The 14,396-nt window shown below is 34.6% G+C and overlaps 1 protein-coding gene across 7 annotated transcripts in view; it reads left to right on the top strand.

Moving 5' to 3' along the window:
• SLC36A4 (solute carrier family 36 member 4) overlaps positions 1 to 14,396 on the top strand; it is a 90,993-nt gene that overhangs the window by 55,111 nt on the left and 21,486 nt on the right. For 6 of the 7 annotated variants that reach the window (XM_037841088.1, XM_037841086.1, XM_037841093.1 and 3 more), the window contains 3 exons: positions 4,009 to 4,236; positions 7,487 to 7,585; positions 10,632 to 10,801. In XM_037841088.1, the coding sequence (XP_037697016.1) occupies positions 4,009 to 4,236; positions 7,487 to 7,585; positions 10,632 to 10,801 (497 nt within the window). The remainder of the gene's footprint in view (positions 1 to 4,008; positions 4,237 to 7,486; positions 7,586 to 10,631; positions 10,802 to 14,396) is intronic. The other variant, XM_037841090.1, reaches the window with a different exon arrangement.

Below are 14,396 nucleotides of genomic sequence, written 5' to 3'. Positions count from 1 at the left end.
CTGGAAAATCCTTAATCCATTGCCATCCCTTGGATACAGGTGTTCCCTCAAATACATTATTATAGAATACAGAGAAAGATTTTAGGGAGAGCAAGTAGAGATGAGAGAAGTAGAGGGGATAGAAAAGGAGGAACAATTACTAATTAGACTCCTTATGTTTTTCTGTTAATCAAAATAAAGCTACAGTGCCTTCATTAGTATTACCCGTTATAGATGAGGTGCTTTTTATTTTACAAGTGTGTTAATTTCACAAGTGTGTTAGTTTCACAAGTTCCATATTCCTAGAATTCCTAACTCATTTCAGAAATTTTTTGTTGTCAAGAACTGAGGAGACATAGCATCTTACTAGTCATTTATGTAGAAAACAATGGGAATGATGCCTCTCTGGCATTGTGCAACGTAGTAGTGCTATCAATCTTTCTTTCTTTCTCTCTCTTTTTTGACTTTATCCTATGATTTATCAACAAGCCCCTGCATTTATGGAAAATGCTACTAACTTCTTATAATCGTATATTTATGTAGCTATCACATGTATCATTTAATCTTTATAACTACTCTGTGGAGGAAATACTATGTTCATTTTATGAATGAGGAAACTGAGTCTCACAAAGCATGAGTAAAATGCCTTAAGTCATGTGGAATTTGGCTGAAACCTAGGTCTCCAACAAAACTGCCACCCAGAGTGTTAATTGTTCTTTCTTGGAGAGGATGTGATCAGCTTTTAATTATATATATATGATATTGAGTAAAGTGGATAAAAGAAATGTCTTTAAGCTTAGGATTTATCCTTTGAAATATTATCGGTTGCTTCCAAAGTTGAATAGAACTTTTTAATTCATTTGTACATATGCTAAAAAAGACCAGGTAGAAAAAGTGACATTCTGGGAAGTGAGGCGAATGCCTGCTGTAGATAGAAAGATCAAAGTCCTTTTGAGGCATAAAGAAAAACCTAGAAAGAGACAAGTAGTTGATCTTGAGAAAATACTTGAAGCAACAATGAATGTATCATCTGGGCAAATGAACAACATGTCACCTAGGCAGAGAAGACAAATGTTCAGCAAAGCAATGTGAGATCAGAGATGTTCACTCTCTTTACAGAGGTCTTCTTTTACCTTTGACAACAGTATAAAATAGTATGCAAACTGGTTGGTTAAACACTATCAAATGTTACTGTGGTTATAGTTTAAAACTGTAAGACTTACCATCTTAATCTGCGTGAGATGAAGGTACAGTACTTCATCAATCCAAAGAATTAAGGGTTTATTTGCCATGCAGGTATGGAAACCTCCTCTGTAACTGCCATGTGACTGCTCTCGGTCCCATTAAGCCATTATGGACAAATGGTAGGGGGAAAAGAACCTAGTACTTCTCTATTATTCTAGCCTATCTTGGTTCCAGTAGCCCTTCTCTGTCCTTACTCTAATAACACTCTAGAAAACTCCAGCTACATAAAATAGGGTATGTGGGCACTGGGAGAGGGTCAGGATATTACATTGAGAGGAAAAAAAATGTAGTGACATCAAAGAGCAAGGACTTTAGAGTCAGAAGATGGGAGTTCAAATCCCTGCCCTGTCAGTTTTAACTCATGCTTTGGGCAAGACTCTCTTAACCCTAAGCCTCGGTTTCCTTATTTGTAAAACAAGAATAACATCAAAATCTCCCCTAGTTCATCATAAACGTGTTGTGAGGCTCTGATGACACAATTTTTGAAAACCTTTGGAAATATAAAGTAGTACACAAACATAGGATATTATGACTTTAATTCTGCTTTTAGCTTTGGTAAAGAACCCAATCTGCCTTTACAATTATAACCATTAAATTACTGAATTATTGAGAAGTTAATAAGTAATGAATTTTAGGAAGTTGGAGCTCCAAGTGGGAAAAACTAAATTTAGTAATTTTATTTTATAATATTTATTTCAGTGTTTTACATTTTGGTAAACATGTGAGATCATAGGAAGTCTTATTAGATAGCCAATCTCTGTCTCTAGAGGGCACCAAAGGACTCAAATGTTTACCTGAATCTTGCCTTGCTCTAGGTATGTATCTACATTTTAATTTTATTTTTATGTTTTAACCATAGGAAATTTTATAAGCATCTTTCTGCCAAGAATGCTAAAATATTATCAGAGATTTGTCATAGAATTGATATTAAATTCCCAGGCACTGACAATTCAAACAGCTGCTTTTTAAAATTGGTTATATAACTGCTTCTCTTGCCCAGGTACCCTTGTTAAAACTCAACTCTGATCATTATCTAATCTAATTATTGGTAGGTACTGTTTTGATACAGAAGTATTTGGCTCTAAATAATTAAGTTACTGAGAAAACTGAGTCAACAAATAAAACATGTTCTTAAGACCCAAATAATATGAATTACCAATTTGGTTTCTATTTCATATCATAGAAAAGAAAGTTTAAAATTTTGATGGCCAATTACAAAATAAGTGTGAGCTATATGTTTCATAAGTGGGGCATGGTGTAATTTGAGAGTTTGTTAGTCCAGTGCAAGTTATAAATTGCCTATGTAGCTTCAAGCTCTACTAGATACATTCCCTGCAGTCTAAGTTGATATGTATATTTGTAGTGACATTAAACATTGCTCGTTGCGGATTTTAAGTATAAAATTAAAGTAAAAAAAAAAAAAAAACACTTGAATTGTTAATCATATCAGAATTTTGTTTTGAACTTTTTATTTGTTGGCCTTTTAATGCTTACTACATTTAGAGAGAGAGATGTCAAAGTGGAGGCCAGGTGGCTACTTGGGCAGTTCCCCCTTCGAGATCGATTCTTGGTAAGGGTAACGTGTGTCTGTTACAAGCTAGATTCTGGAGTCTCAGACCTGGGTTTGAATCCTAGAACCATCACTTACTGGTTCAATTAATATACAAATTTACCCTCCCTATGCCTTAGTTTCTTCAGCTATAAATTTAAATTAATATTCTCACCACCTTAGAGTGTTGTTTTGAGGATTAAATGAGATGGTGTATATAAATCATTCATGCAGAACCTGGAACATAGAAAGTACTCAAAAATGCTAGCTATTATTATTATGGGGTCGTTGTTAAGAATTTTTGTGTCCAAAATCTTGGTAATGTCTGTGTGTTCAAAGAAGGCTACAGTGTTTGGGGCAAATAGGGTTTCACTGCTACTTAAATTATAGTATGATCTGCCTCTGCTGCAGCTTTTTAAGATTGTTTCTAAAGATTTCTATAAATTTAAGTTCTATTTTAGTAAGCTAGATTATGTGACTAATTTAGTCAGAGACAGTTTTTAATTATATAGAATCTTTAAGTCTTTGTATCTCTTGAAAACTGAAAATTGGGTTATAGAAGTGGTTGAGTTTTCAGGTAAAGTTGATTTTTCTTATAGAAGTTTAGTAAAATGTAAGTACTGTCTAACATATAGCTGTGCATGAACTTAGTGGATTTTTAATAAATATTTGTTGCTAGTGATGATAAACAATTGCTTTATAAAACAGTTTAAAAAGTAGGCTACACTTGTTAAATTTTATTTTCAATACTGTCTATTTCTAAGAGACACTTAGTTTTCTACTCTGAAGAACATAAATTGAAATAGAACACCCATTTGCCTTTCTAGGCAGGTATGCTTCCAATTTTGGTTATTTCAAAAACAGATTGAGTCTTTGAAGGGATCGTGAGCACAATAGTCACAAAACTTAAAAAGAAATTAGTTAATCCATCCTTATAATTTTCTAATCATACTTTATTATCACAGTGAAATAAAATGAGTTATTTTGCAAATAAGAGTATCTTACTTTAATTATCCTTAAATTATATATATATATATATATATATATATATATATATATATATTCTAGGAACTCAAGTATCTTTGAAAATGTAAATATTTTATTTTTATTATAAAGTATATCATAGGAATTTATTATACAGTATATAGATAGTTATTTTATTTGAATCTCTCTTGTAATTGTAAGTTGATAGAAAATTTTTTCCCCTTCCTTATTCTCCTGGCATTCCTATATAGGTTCATGAAGGACTCCTGGAGAGTAAAGTGTTTGTTTCGAATGGTACCGATGCACCAAATCCTTGTGAGAGAAGAAGTGTTGACCTAAGGATATATATGCTTTGCTTGCTTCCATTTATAATTCTTTTGGTCTTCATTCGTGACCTAAAGAATCTTTTTGTGCTTTCATTCCTTGCCAACGTTTCCATGGCTGTCAGTCTTGTGATAATTTACCACTATGTTGTTAGGGTAAGTATAACATTTTTAAAACTGATATGCTGATTATAAAAGTAAAATTTTGTTTACTTTGGAGATAAAAGTAATAATATACAAAGACCTCTACTTGATATGTAGCACATAGTAGACAGTTAGTAAATGTTTGTTTCCTTTTGGGGGATGCTGCTTAATTGGAAGAGTATATAGCATTGAGATTAAAAGCACAGTCTCTACCATATGGCCTGCCAATTCTACTTCTAAGTATATTCCCAAAGAGGGTGAAAACATGGTATCAGACAAATACTTGTACGCTAATGTTTATAGCAGCATGGTTCACAATAGCCAAAAGACCCAAGTGTCCATCAACAAATAAATGGATAAACAAAATGTGGTACATACACACAATGGACTATTATTCAGCTGTAAGAAAGTATGAAGTCTTGAGACATGCTGCAACATGAAAGAACCTTGAAAACATTATTCTCAGTAAAATAAGCAAGGCATATAAGGACAAGCATTTTATGATCTCACTTATGAAAGATGACTATAAATAGAAAATTTGCTGATCAAGAAAGCAGATTAAAGGTTACTGGGGGATGGATGGAGCAGGGAAGGAGTGTTTATTTGTAAAAATAAAAATTAAATTAAAAATTAAAAAATGAACAAAGACTGGTAGTCAGAATTTTTTTTTTTTAATTAGAGAAGTTATAGGTTTACAGAAAAATCATGCATAAAATACGGGATTCCCGTATACCACCCTGTTATTAACACCTGTCATTATGTGGTAACTTTATTACAACTCATGAAAGAATATTATTATAATTGTACTAATTACCATAGTTCATTGTTTATAATAGGGTTCACTGTGTTGTACAGTCCTATATATGTTTTTAAATTTTTAGTCTAGCAAATATATACCACCATATAAATCACCACTATCCATTACCAAAACTTTACAGTCAACCCAAATAGAAACTCTGTATGATTTAAGCATTAACTCCTCCATCCCTACCCCCACCTTGTCCCCCAGTAACCTATAATCTAGATTCTGAGTCTGTGAGTTGGCTTATTCTAATTATTTCATATCACTGAGGTCATACAATATGTGTCCTTTTGTATTTGGCTTATTTCATTCAACATGAAGTCTTCAGGGGTCATCCATGTTATTACATGTATCAGAACTTCATTCCTTTTTATGGCTGAATAATATTCCAGGTATGTATCTACCATATTTTATTTATCCGTTCATCAGTTGATATGGACCCTTCCATTGTTTTCATCTGTTGGCTATTGTGAATAATGCTATGAACGTTGGTGTGCAAATATCTGTTCAAGTCCCTGTTTCCAGTTTTTTTGAGTATATACCTAGAAGTGGGATTGCCAGACCATATGGTAATCCTATACTTAACTTTCTGAGTAAGTGTCCCCTGCAGGTATCCACTGAGGGACCCCCTGGACCTAAATGACACCAACTCTGAGATTCCTCGGGACTCCTTCCCCTCCTTTGAGCCTCGGAATCTCCTCAGCCTGTTTGAGGACTCACTGGACCCAACCTGAGTCCCATGAGCCCAGCCTTGGCTTTTAACCTTTTACCCCTTTCCCCTCACCCCCCTCAAAACCTGGCTTCCCTCTCCCTCTGGGACCCCCATGGTCCACCACCATGGGTGCACCTAATAAAACGTGTTTGAGTCTTGGGGGAAAAAAATGTCATCCACAGTGACTGCACCATTTTACATCCCCACCAACAATGAATGAGTGTTCCTATTTCTCTGCATCCTCTCCAACACTTGTAATTTTCTGTTTTTTAAATAGTAGCAAATCTAGTGAGTGTGAAGTGATATCTCACTGTGGTTTTGATTTGCATTTCCCTAATAGCTAGTGATGTTGAACATCTTTTTACGTGCTTTTTGCCCATTTGTGTATCTTCTTTGGAGAGATGTCTGTTCGTCTTTTGCCCATTTTTAAAATGGGTTGTCTTTTTATTGTTGAGTTGTAGGGTTTCTTTATTTATTCTGTATATTAAACCCTTATTTCTGTTTACTTCCACTGAGTAGGTTGTCTTTTTACTTTCAGATCTGGGTTTGAATGTTGGTAAATATTCTTCTGGGCTTTGTGGCAGTGCATCAAAAGATAGTAATACCTACTCTGTTAGAATTGTGAGATTTCTGATTATGCTCTTAGCATCATGCCTAAAATGAAACAAAACTCATTAACTGATTTGTTTATTCTTTAAGATTTGAACCATTCACAAGAGATGGGTGTAGTGAATGTAATTCCATAATTTTCATTCACGTCTAAATCTTTATTTGCTGCTACCACTTCAATCCACTGCCACTGCACTATTCTGTAACCTGTTTATCTGAAGTATGCAGTAATCTCAGCTGATTTCATTGTCCATAGGCTGGGGTTTCTTAACCCAGTTTTCTTAGAATAATCTGTTGCTGGGCTTCAGGGTATCTGAAATCCCTTAAAATTATTTGCAATGTTTTTGTATGTGTATGTGCCCTTTTTCTGCTGAGCAGCTATAAGGTTTCATCTCTCACAGGGGCCATTTATTCAAAACAGATTGAGAATCCTTTCTCTCTTTTCTCTTGACCAATCTATCTTATATTCTCCTGTCAGAGTAATTGTTCTGGAATCTCCAAGAGATGTTCAGTTTGTGAGTTTTTCAAGATAGTGAGAGCTGGAACAAGGTCATGAATTAGGACCAAGTAATCAAAACCAGAGTCAAGGCACATATACACAAATAATAAGGGTAATGACAACTGTCAGATCAAAGATTCAAACACTGAAACCAGGAGGCCATCTGTACTAGGGATCAGCACAGAGTTGTGAGGTAGAAAGCCAAAGTCAAGAACCAGAAATCTTACAGAACTGAAAGAAAAATGCCAGTAGAGTGGCAAAGGAATTTCTGGTGAGCACCAACACACTGTAAGCCTTGATGAGGAGTAGGTGGCTCTCAGCTCATAAGCTTATGTGAGTATTCTTATGTATTTCCTGTTGTGGCAGCAACCAAACCCAGTGTGAACACCTGGGCATTTGCAGGTAGACAGGTGATAAGAAGCATTTGGCTCATGAAATGTATGGAAACAGTCGCTTGTGGCAATAAGATCGTAACATCTTGGCCATATTTAACATAGATCCTTAAAATGTTTATCGAAAGAATTACTCACTGTTAACAACACACATTTGCCATTGTGAAGCTCAAGAGTGTACAGTTTTGCTCTTTCAATATAAATTCTTTAAAATACAGGTGTAACTTATTTTTTTTTTCTTTTTTCAGAATATGCCAAATGTCCACAACCTTCCAATAGTGGCTGGTTGGAAGAAATACCCTCTCTTTTTTGGTACTGCCGTGTTTGCTTTTGAAGGCATAGGAGTGGTAAGGACTTAGTCTTTATTATTATTTTTTTAAAATCTTAAGTCAACATGAAGATTTATGTAGTCAGGCTTTTTAAAAACACTTGTTTTTCTCTTTTTGTTTCCATTTTCTTATTCCCAGAGCATGATTTGTAGTTTGGTATAACATTCTTGAATAGCTCAACTAACCAAGAGTTTAATCTTAGACATATCACTTAAACTCTCTAATTCTCTTTTTCTTAATCTGTAAAATGAGGATATTATAATTGACAATTATTAACATTTTATTGTGGAAAATTTCAAACATAATTGAAGTATAGAGAATCATGATAATAGATTGAATTCACTCAGTTTCAAAATTCATCAATTTACTGACAATTTTGGTTTATCTATGTCCTGTCTACTCTCCCAACCCTGGTTATATTAAGAAAATTCAAAACATTGTATTTTATGGACTGCATGATTTGAAATGCACTGAAGGTGTTACAAAGTCACTCCTACATGAGATGAGTCAAATAGAAATTCCCTCTGTAGATTTTTGCATATCATTTTTTGAGACACGTTGTTACCTTATAGCTAATACCAACAGATACAAGAATCCTGAGGAGTCTAAGATCTTAAATAAATCCATGCAAGATACTTCCAGTTTATTTAAAACAGATTTGTAGATTTGGGTAAAATAGAATATTGCTGTCTACTCTGTTCCATTGCTTATGTTTCATACTCTAGTGGTTTCATATGGGAGAAAAATCATATTTAAACATGTATTTATATGAACCCAGATAAAATACACCTAAAAGATAATTTTAGATCATTTTACTGGGGTTCTTCTTTCTTTGCACTCTCCTTTGGAGAGCTGACAGGTTCTCACAGCTCCACTTATCAGTGTTGCAGAGATGACTGCAAATTTTCATCTCCATCTTTAATTAGTGCACTGTGGCTGACTACTGAGCATGCCGAGTTAGGTCTTGTTCCTTTGACATCTCAAGTTCACCAACTCCAAGGTCTGACACAGATTTTCCCATTCCAAACCAGCTTCACTTCTTCATGTCCCTGTTCCTTTTAGTTTTACTTTTAGTCACTCACACTTGAAATACTGGAGTAATTCTTTTACTCTGTCCTTGATTCCCACTCCAGTCAGTAATTCAGGCATTGGATTCTTCTTTCATATTCCCAAATGTGTTCCATCTATGAGATTATAGTAGATACCCATAATGCTTCCTGACACAGAGCATGGTTCAGTAAATAATGTCCTTCTCTTTCCTCTCTTCTAGCTACACTGGCATCATTCTAGACCACAGCCCCTCATTTCAGGTCTGGATTATCCCCTGGCATCCATACTGTTCTCTGCTTTCCCTTCTGCTATTAACCAGTTCATATTTCCACATAGATCTGACTTACCCAAAAGTAGGCATGATATTAGCATTATCTCAGAGGGTTATGATGAGGACTATGTGAGGTGCTACATGCCATGATTTTAGATTAATGCCTGGCACATTGAAAGCACTGAGTAAATATTTGCTGCTGTTATTAGTTAGTACTTTCACTGTATGGTTAAATTGTATGGCCAAAACCTCCAAAGATTTGTTGCTTCATGAATTTAACTTTAAAATTAGCCTCCTCTTCTTTTCTTTAAAGGTCTTTTTGTTGTTGTTATTATATAATAAAATTCATTTGTTAATCTCACTAAAGGCAATAGATTAGAAAATAGATACAAAAGTCATAATAGCTGTGTGTGTATACGTGGGTTAGTATGCATACATATATTTACTTGCTCTGTCTGCTGAGAGGGCTTATAAGTGGTGATACCCAAGTAGCAACAAATACACCTGGCACCCAGATCTTGATTTCTGAATACCATTCTCCAATAACAAGGTTCTTTGGAGAAATGACTTATTCTAGGGCTGCAGTAAAGAAAATCAAGAAGAGCCTGGAGCATTTTGTTGTGCCAGAAAGTGAGGAGGTGATCTAAAAAAAAAAGGATGGAGGCATGTCAAAGGGCACAGGAACCAACCTGATAGAACTCACAGTGGCTAAAGCTGGAACAATATGAGCATTAAAATAAATAGCATAGTAGTGGATTATAACTCAAAGTATAAAATAAAAATACATGAGTCCATACGGTGATTAAATAAATAAATGGGTAGAAATCCAAATAATTTATGTAAATTACTTCCCTCCATGATGTGTAGCTTAAACCTCACTAGTCTCCTGGGTTGCACTGGATTTAGTGACTTTATTCCAAGGAATAGAATATGGTGAGGGGGAAAGAGAAGTAATGTTCAGTGAAGAAACCTGGGAAGCACTGCCTTAACTAACCAATCAAAATTAGTGTCACCAGGAATAAATCATGCTGGTAGCATTTGTAATAAGAAATGCACTTTATGGTATTCTTCCCCCAAACTCATAATCCCAGTTCAGTCATGAGGAAAATATCAGGCAAACCCAGATGGAGGGACGTTCTAGGAAATACCTAACCATTGTTCCTCAAAACCATCCAAGTAATGAACAACCAGGAAAGATCGAAACACTGTCACAGGCCAGAGGAGACTAAGGAGACATGGCGACCAAATGCAAAGTGGGATCTGGATAGGATCCCGCATGGGGTCTTGGGACAGAAAAAGGACATTAGTGGCAAAATGCAAATAAAGTAGTAATGTACCAGTGTTGGTTCTTAATTGTAACAAATGCACCATGGTAATGTAAGATGTTAACAGTAGGCCAGGTGTCTAGGGGAACTTTCTGGGGAACACTGGGCCAGGCATCTGGGAGAACTCTCTGCACTATATTTGCAACTTTTCTGTAAATCTAAAATCATTTCAAAATAAAAAGTTTATTTAAAAAAAAAACTGAGATAAACTTGCCCGCTAAGAGCTAATTTAAAATCTTTTTAAGAATTAAAAAATATGTAGTGTAAAAACAGATAGCACATAGAAAAATACTTAAACAATTTTGTGTTGTTTTCAAGGAGAAAAATATCAAAATCTGTATATGTAAGATAGGATACTAGGTTGTTTTATATGGCTTTAAAAGTGTTCCTTTAAAAAAGAATTGCATTTTCTTCTTAGGTTCTCCCGCTGGAAAACCAAATGAAAGAATCAAAACGCTTCCCCCAAGCATTGAATATTGGCATGGGAATTGTTACAACTTTGTATATAACATTAGCTACCTTAGGATATATGTGTTTCCGTGATGAAATCAAAGGCAGCATAACTTTAAATCTTCCCCAAGATGTATGGTAGGTGGATGAGTTAATCCTAGATTATACTTTTATAGTCATAAGTTACCAATATTTGATGATAAAGATGGTTTCTTGGATTTATGGTTTAAATGCTTAAACACTTTACTGTGATTTCTTTGTTAATATATTCTAGAATTTTTTCATAATTGCCAGAGGAGATCATCTAGAATTTATAGGGCCTTGTGGGATTTTTAGAAAAGACGTTTAAAAAAATCATAAGATGTTACAAATTTGAGCCAAGTGTAAGAGTGAAACATATATTCTTTTGGTATGATACACTTCAATAAAAAAGAAGTTTTGATACCCTCCTTGCTGCCAGAAAACCCAGCACTCTGGGTTCCTAATAAAATAATATATCCCATGGTTTATGATTCTCATTATTTTCCTGGTCAGCTTTATAGTGTATGTATCCTAAGTCCTTTGAGAACACAGATGGGACATATTTTGAATAAATAAAATGGTACATCTTAATGTTCTCTTTAATATTAGAACATATTCTGCGAGTGAAGCAATATATAGGTTTCTCCTTCTTCCAGAGATTGGTCTTTCTTATTTTGAAAAAGCTATTGGTAGTGATACCATACAGACTTACTCCCTTATTTATAAAATGGAAAGTAACTCCTTAGTTTTGATAAATGAAAAGAACAGATACTGTTCTGCTGTCTTAATGAATGTCACACTTCTTTAGCTGCTGGGATAGAAGTGTGTGAAACCTGAAATGTCTCACAGATTGGTGGCTACCAACAACAGAATCATGAGTTCTGTATTACTTCTGTAGTAATTTAAATCCTGGGCCTTTATAGAAGTCAAAATATTGTTAGAACAAGCTGTGTTTTTATTTTTATCATACTTCTACTCTAGCTGTGATATATTTTATAAATCTGTTTATAAAGTTTTATAAAGTTTTTTCAAGATGGAGACAGTACACACAAGCTATAAGTTGTTTGGTATTTATTTCATTGACCTAAATTATGCTTGATTATATACTTTTGTTTCCTTCAATTTTGCTTCTTTTTCTTTTTTATAATAGCTTATCATGGGCTAGGAGCTTAATATAAAAGAATCAAGTGTAAAAAATATGGTAGTATAGTTTATCTTTTCAAATACTATATAATACCTAGAAAACAGAATGGTATTTTCCCTGAGTTAGACTAGGATTTAGAATAAATCTTAAATAAGTTGTATAAATAAATTTGACAAGTATTTTAATGTCAAATATAAAAGGTAGGTAGAAATAATCTCAGAATTGTTCCTTTCTCTTATTCACAAAAGCATTTAAAGAAACTCTTAAGGGAAGGGACTGAAGTAGGATGTGCGTGCATTTCAAGTTGAGATGTTCCAATTCCCAGAGAATTTAACAACATGATAAAGGTACAGTAGGCAGTAATAATTAGGGAATGCCAAAACTCTTGGGGATGATATTATCCTTGCAGTGACTCTGTTTTATCCTTTCTTCTTTCCACAACCTCTTCCCACCTCTCACACTGTCTCTACTTGGCATATCTCTCAAGTTAGAATGGAATTTGTTGCAAGTCTTGATTAAAAAGAGACTGTTAGAGCGTAGTTTCTCCAGAAAGCCTAGCTAGACACTGCTCTTCATTTAGAGAAAAGCCTAGATTAAGAATCCTAAAAAACAACAAAAATATGGAAAAAAAAATAGGAAAGCAAATCAAGATGAATATTCCACATTTAAAGAACTCCTGTTGGATACTTCCTTTTCATTGTGGAGATAAACCTTATGCAGCTGTAGTCTTTTTCTTTCTGTTCTCTGCAGCTGTGAGACAGTTAAGATAATAGCCATGACAGCAGAACTGGAGAAGAGATTGCTTGTGTTTGTACAGTTACAGTTTTCTGTAAAATGAAAGGTTTGGTCTAGAATAACCATGGAATGTTATCTAAGATTCTTTTCTCAATACACCACATATGACTCTCCCCTTCCCTTCCCTTCCTGTGCTTCAGGCAAATGGCCAAGACACTTAGAGTGTGTGGCCTGTTCTTTATTGGCTGGACGCGGAGCCTATGGCTGTCAGAGCATCCTACGGAACTGCTAAGCCACTAGCTGTGTGAAGCTTTGAGGGCTTTTGATGCCAAGTTGATTTAAAGACTCAGAGTTCATAAAAGGGTATGTCTTCAAGAAAAAGATTCAGGTTGAATTAGAAGCCCCAGGATAAAGCAAGTATGGATTAAGGAGGTTCCAAGTTATTGATTATTCATTAACCTCAGTCTTTATTGAGGTATCATATTTAAAACTAATAATGAGTAATACCATTCAGTGTGTTGAATTTAGCTTTTCATGTACAGTGTATTTTAAGGATGATAATGGAGTAAATTCACAGTTCTGAGCTTGACCATTAGCCCCATGAGGGCAAGGATCTGTTTCTTGTAGGTTTATAATTCACCTCCACAATCTAGCACAATGTTTACACTTGGAGGGATTCAGTAAATATTTGTTGGATGGTAACTTAAGTTTCAAAACGTTTCCCTTGTTACCTAATAATATAAGTAAAGCACCACTACTGGTCCTAGTAGAGTGATGTTTTAGCAGTATTTTTCCATTTTTTCCACTAAAACCAAATAGCAGAGAGAAAAAAGTGTTTTCTTGGGAGTCTTGGGGAAGTACGCTAAATGGCATACCTCAAGCATAATATCAGCCCATATTTTACCCAAAATGAATCATCTTTTGCATTCTAGTTCATAATATCTATGCTGCTATATAAAATTATTTTTTATGTAAAAATAATCTCCCCCAAAAAAACTTTGAGTTAAATTGATGCTTCAGAAAGATCCACCATCTTGAAAGCTTATAGCTTTGAAACCCCCTAGCACACTGCCACACTCCTGAAGGGCGTATGTACTACGAGTGAAAAGCCCAGGCTCAGAGCAATTGCAAGCAGAATACCTATGAGGAAATAATGAACCTCTTGAATGTTTAAGTCATGATGGTAGCAATAACACAACCATAAAATGATGTTCCTTTTCATCAGGATTGATTTGAGAAATTTTTCGTATCACTTTATATAGATTCTGTTCTTTTAAATAAATTGACTCATGTTTTGACATAGATTACTAGATATTACTTTAGCTTCTATATTCTTCTTAGCAACCAGCAGGTCTCAAATAAGAAGTGTTTGCACGGGATTGGTCTGATTTAAAAATGGGAATGTGGAGTTAAGCAGGCTGACAACAGAAGCCTTAAGAGTAGAATATTGTCTTTTGAGTTTGTGCTTGAGAGTGAATGTCACATCATTATAAAATCTTATAGATGTTTGTGTTTAACTTATCTTTCCATTGCCTCTAATAGGAATTTTAAGCCTTGAACCAGAGGATGAAGACTTTTAGTTTATGTCAGTATTGTAAGGGAAAGTAAGAGTATAGACTTGAGGGTAATTGGGTATTGATGATATAACAAATTCCCAAGAGGGCTTAAAATAGAAAATAGTATTTATTTGGGTTCTGTCTTACAGAGGCTTCTTGGGTAATGACATATACATCATAGGAACAAACACTTTTCTTGTTAGCTTCATTTGTTCATTTTTGTTTTGTTGCTTTCTTTTTACCAATCTGTGGTGCACCAAAAGTACAATGTCTATTC

This window comes from Choloepus didactylus, chromosome 6 (assembly GCF_015220235.1).
Source record: "Choloepus didactylus isolate mChoDid1 chromosome 6, mChoDid1.pri, whole genome shotgun sequence".
NCBI classification, from domain to species: domain Eukaryota; kingdom Metazoa; phylum Chordata; class Mammalia; order Pilosa; family Megalonychidae; genus Choloepus; species Choloepus didactylus.
Note: the sequence above shows the minus strand (reverse complement) of the source record. Positions and strands in the feature narration are given on the sequence as shown.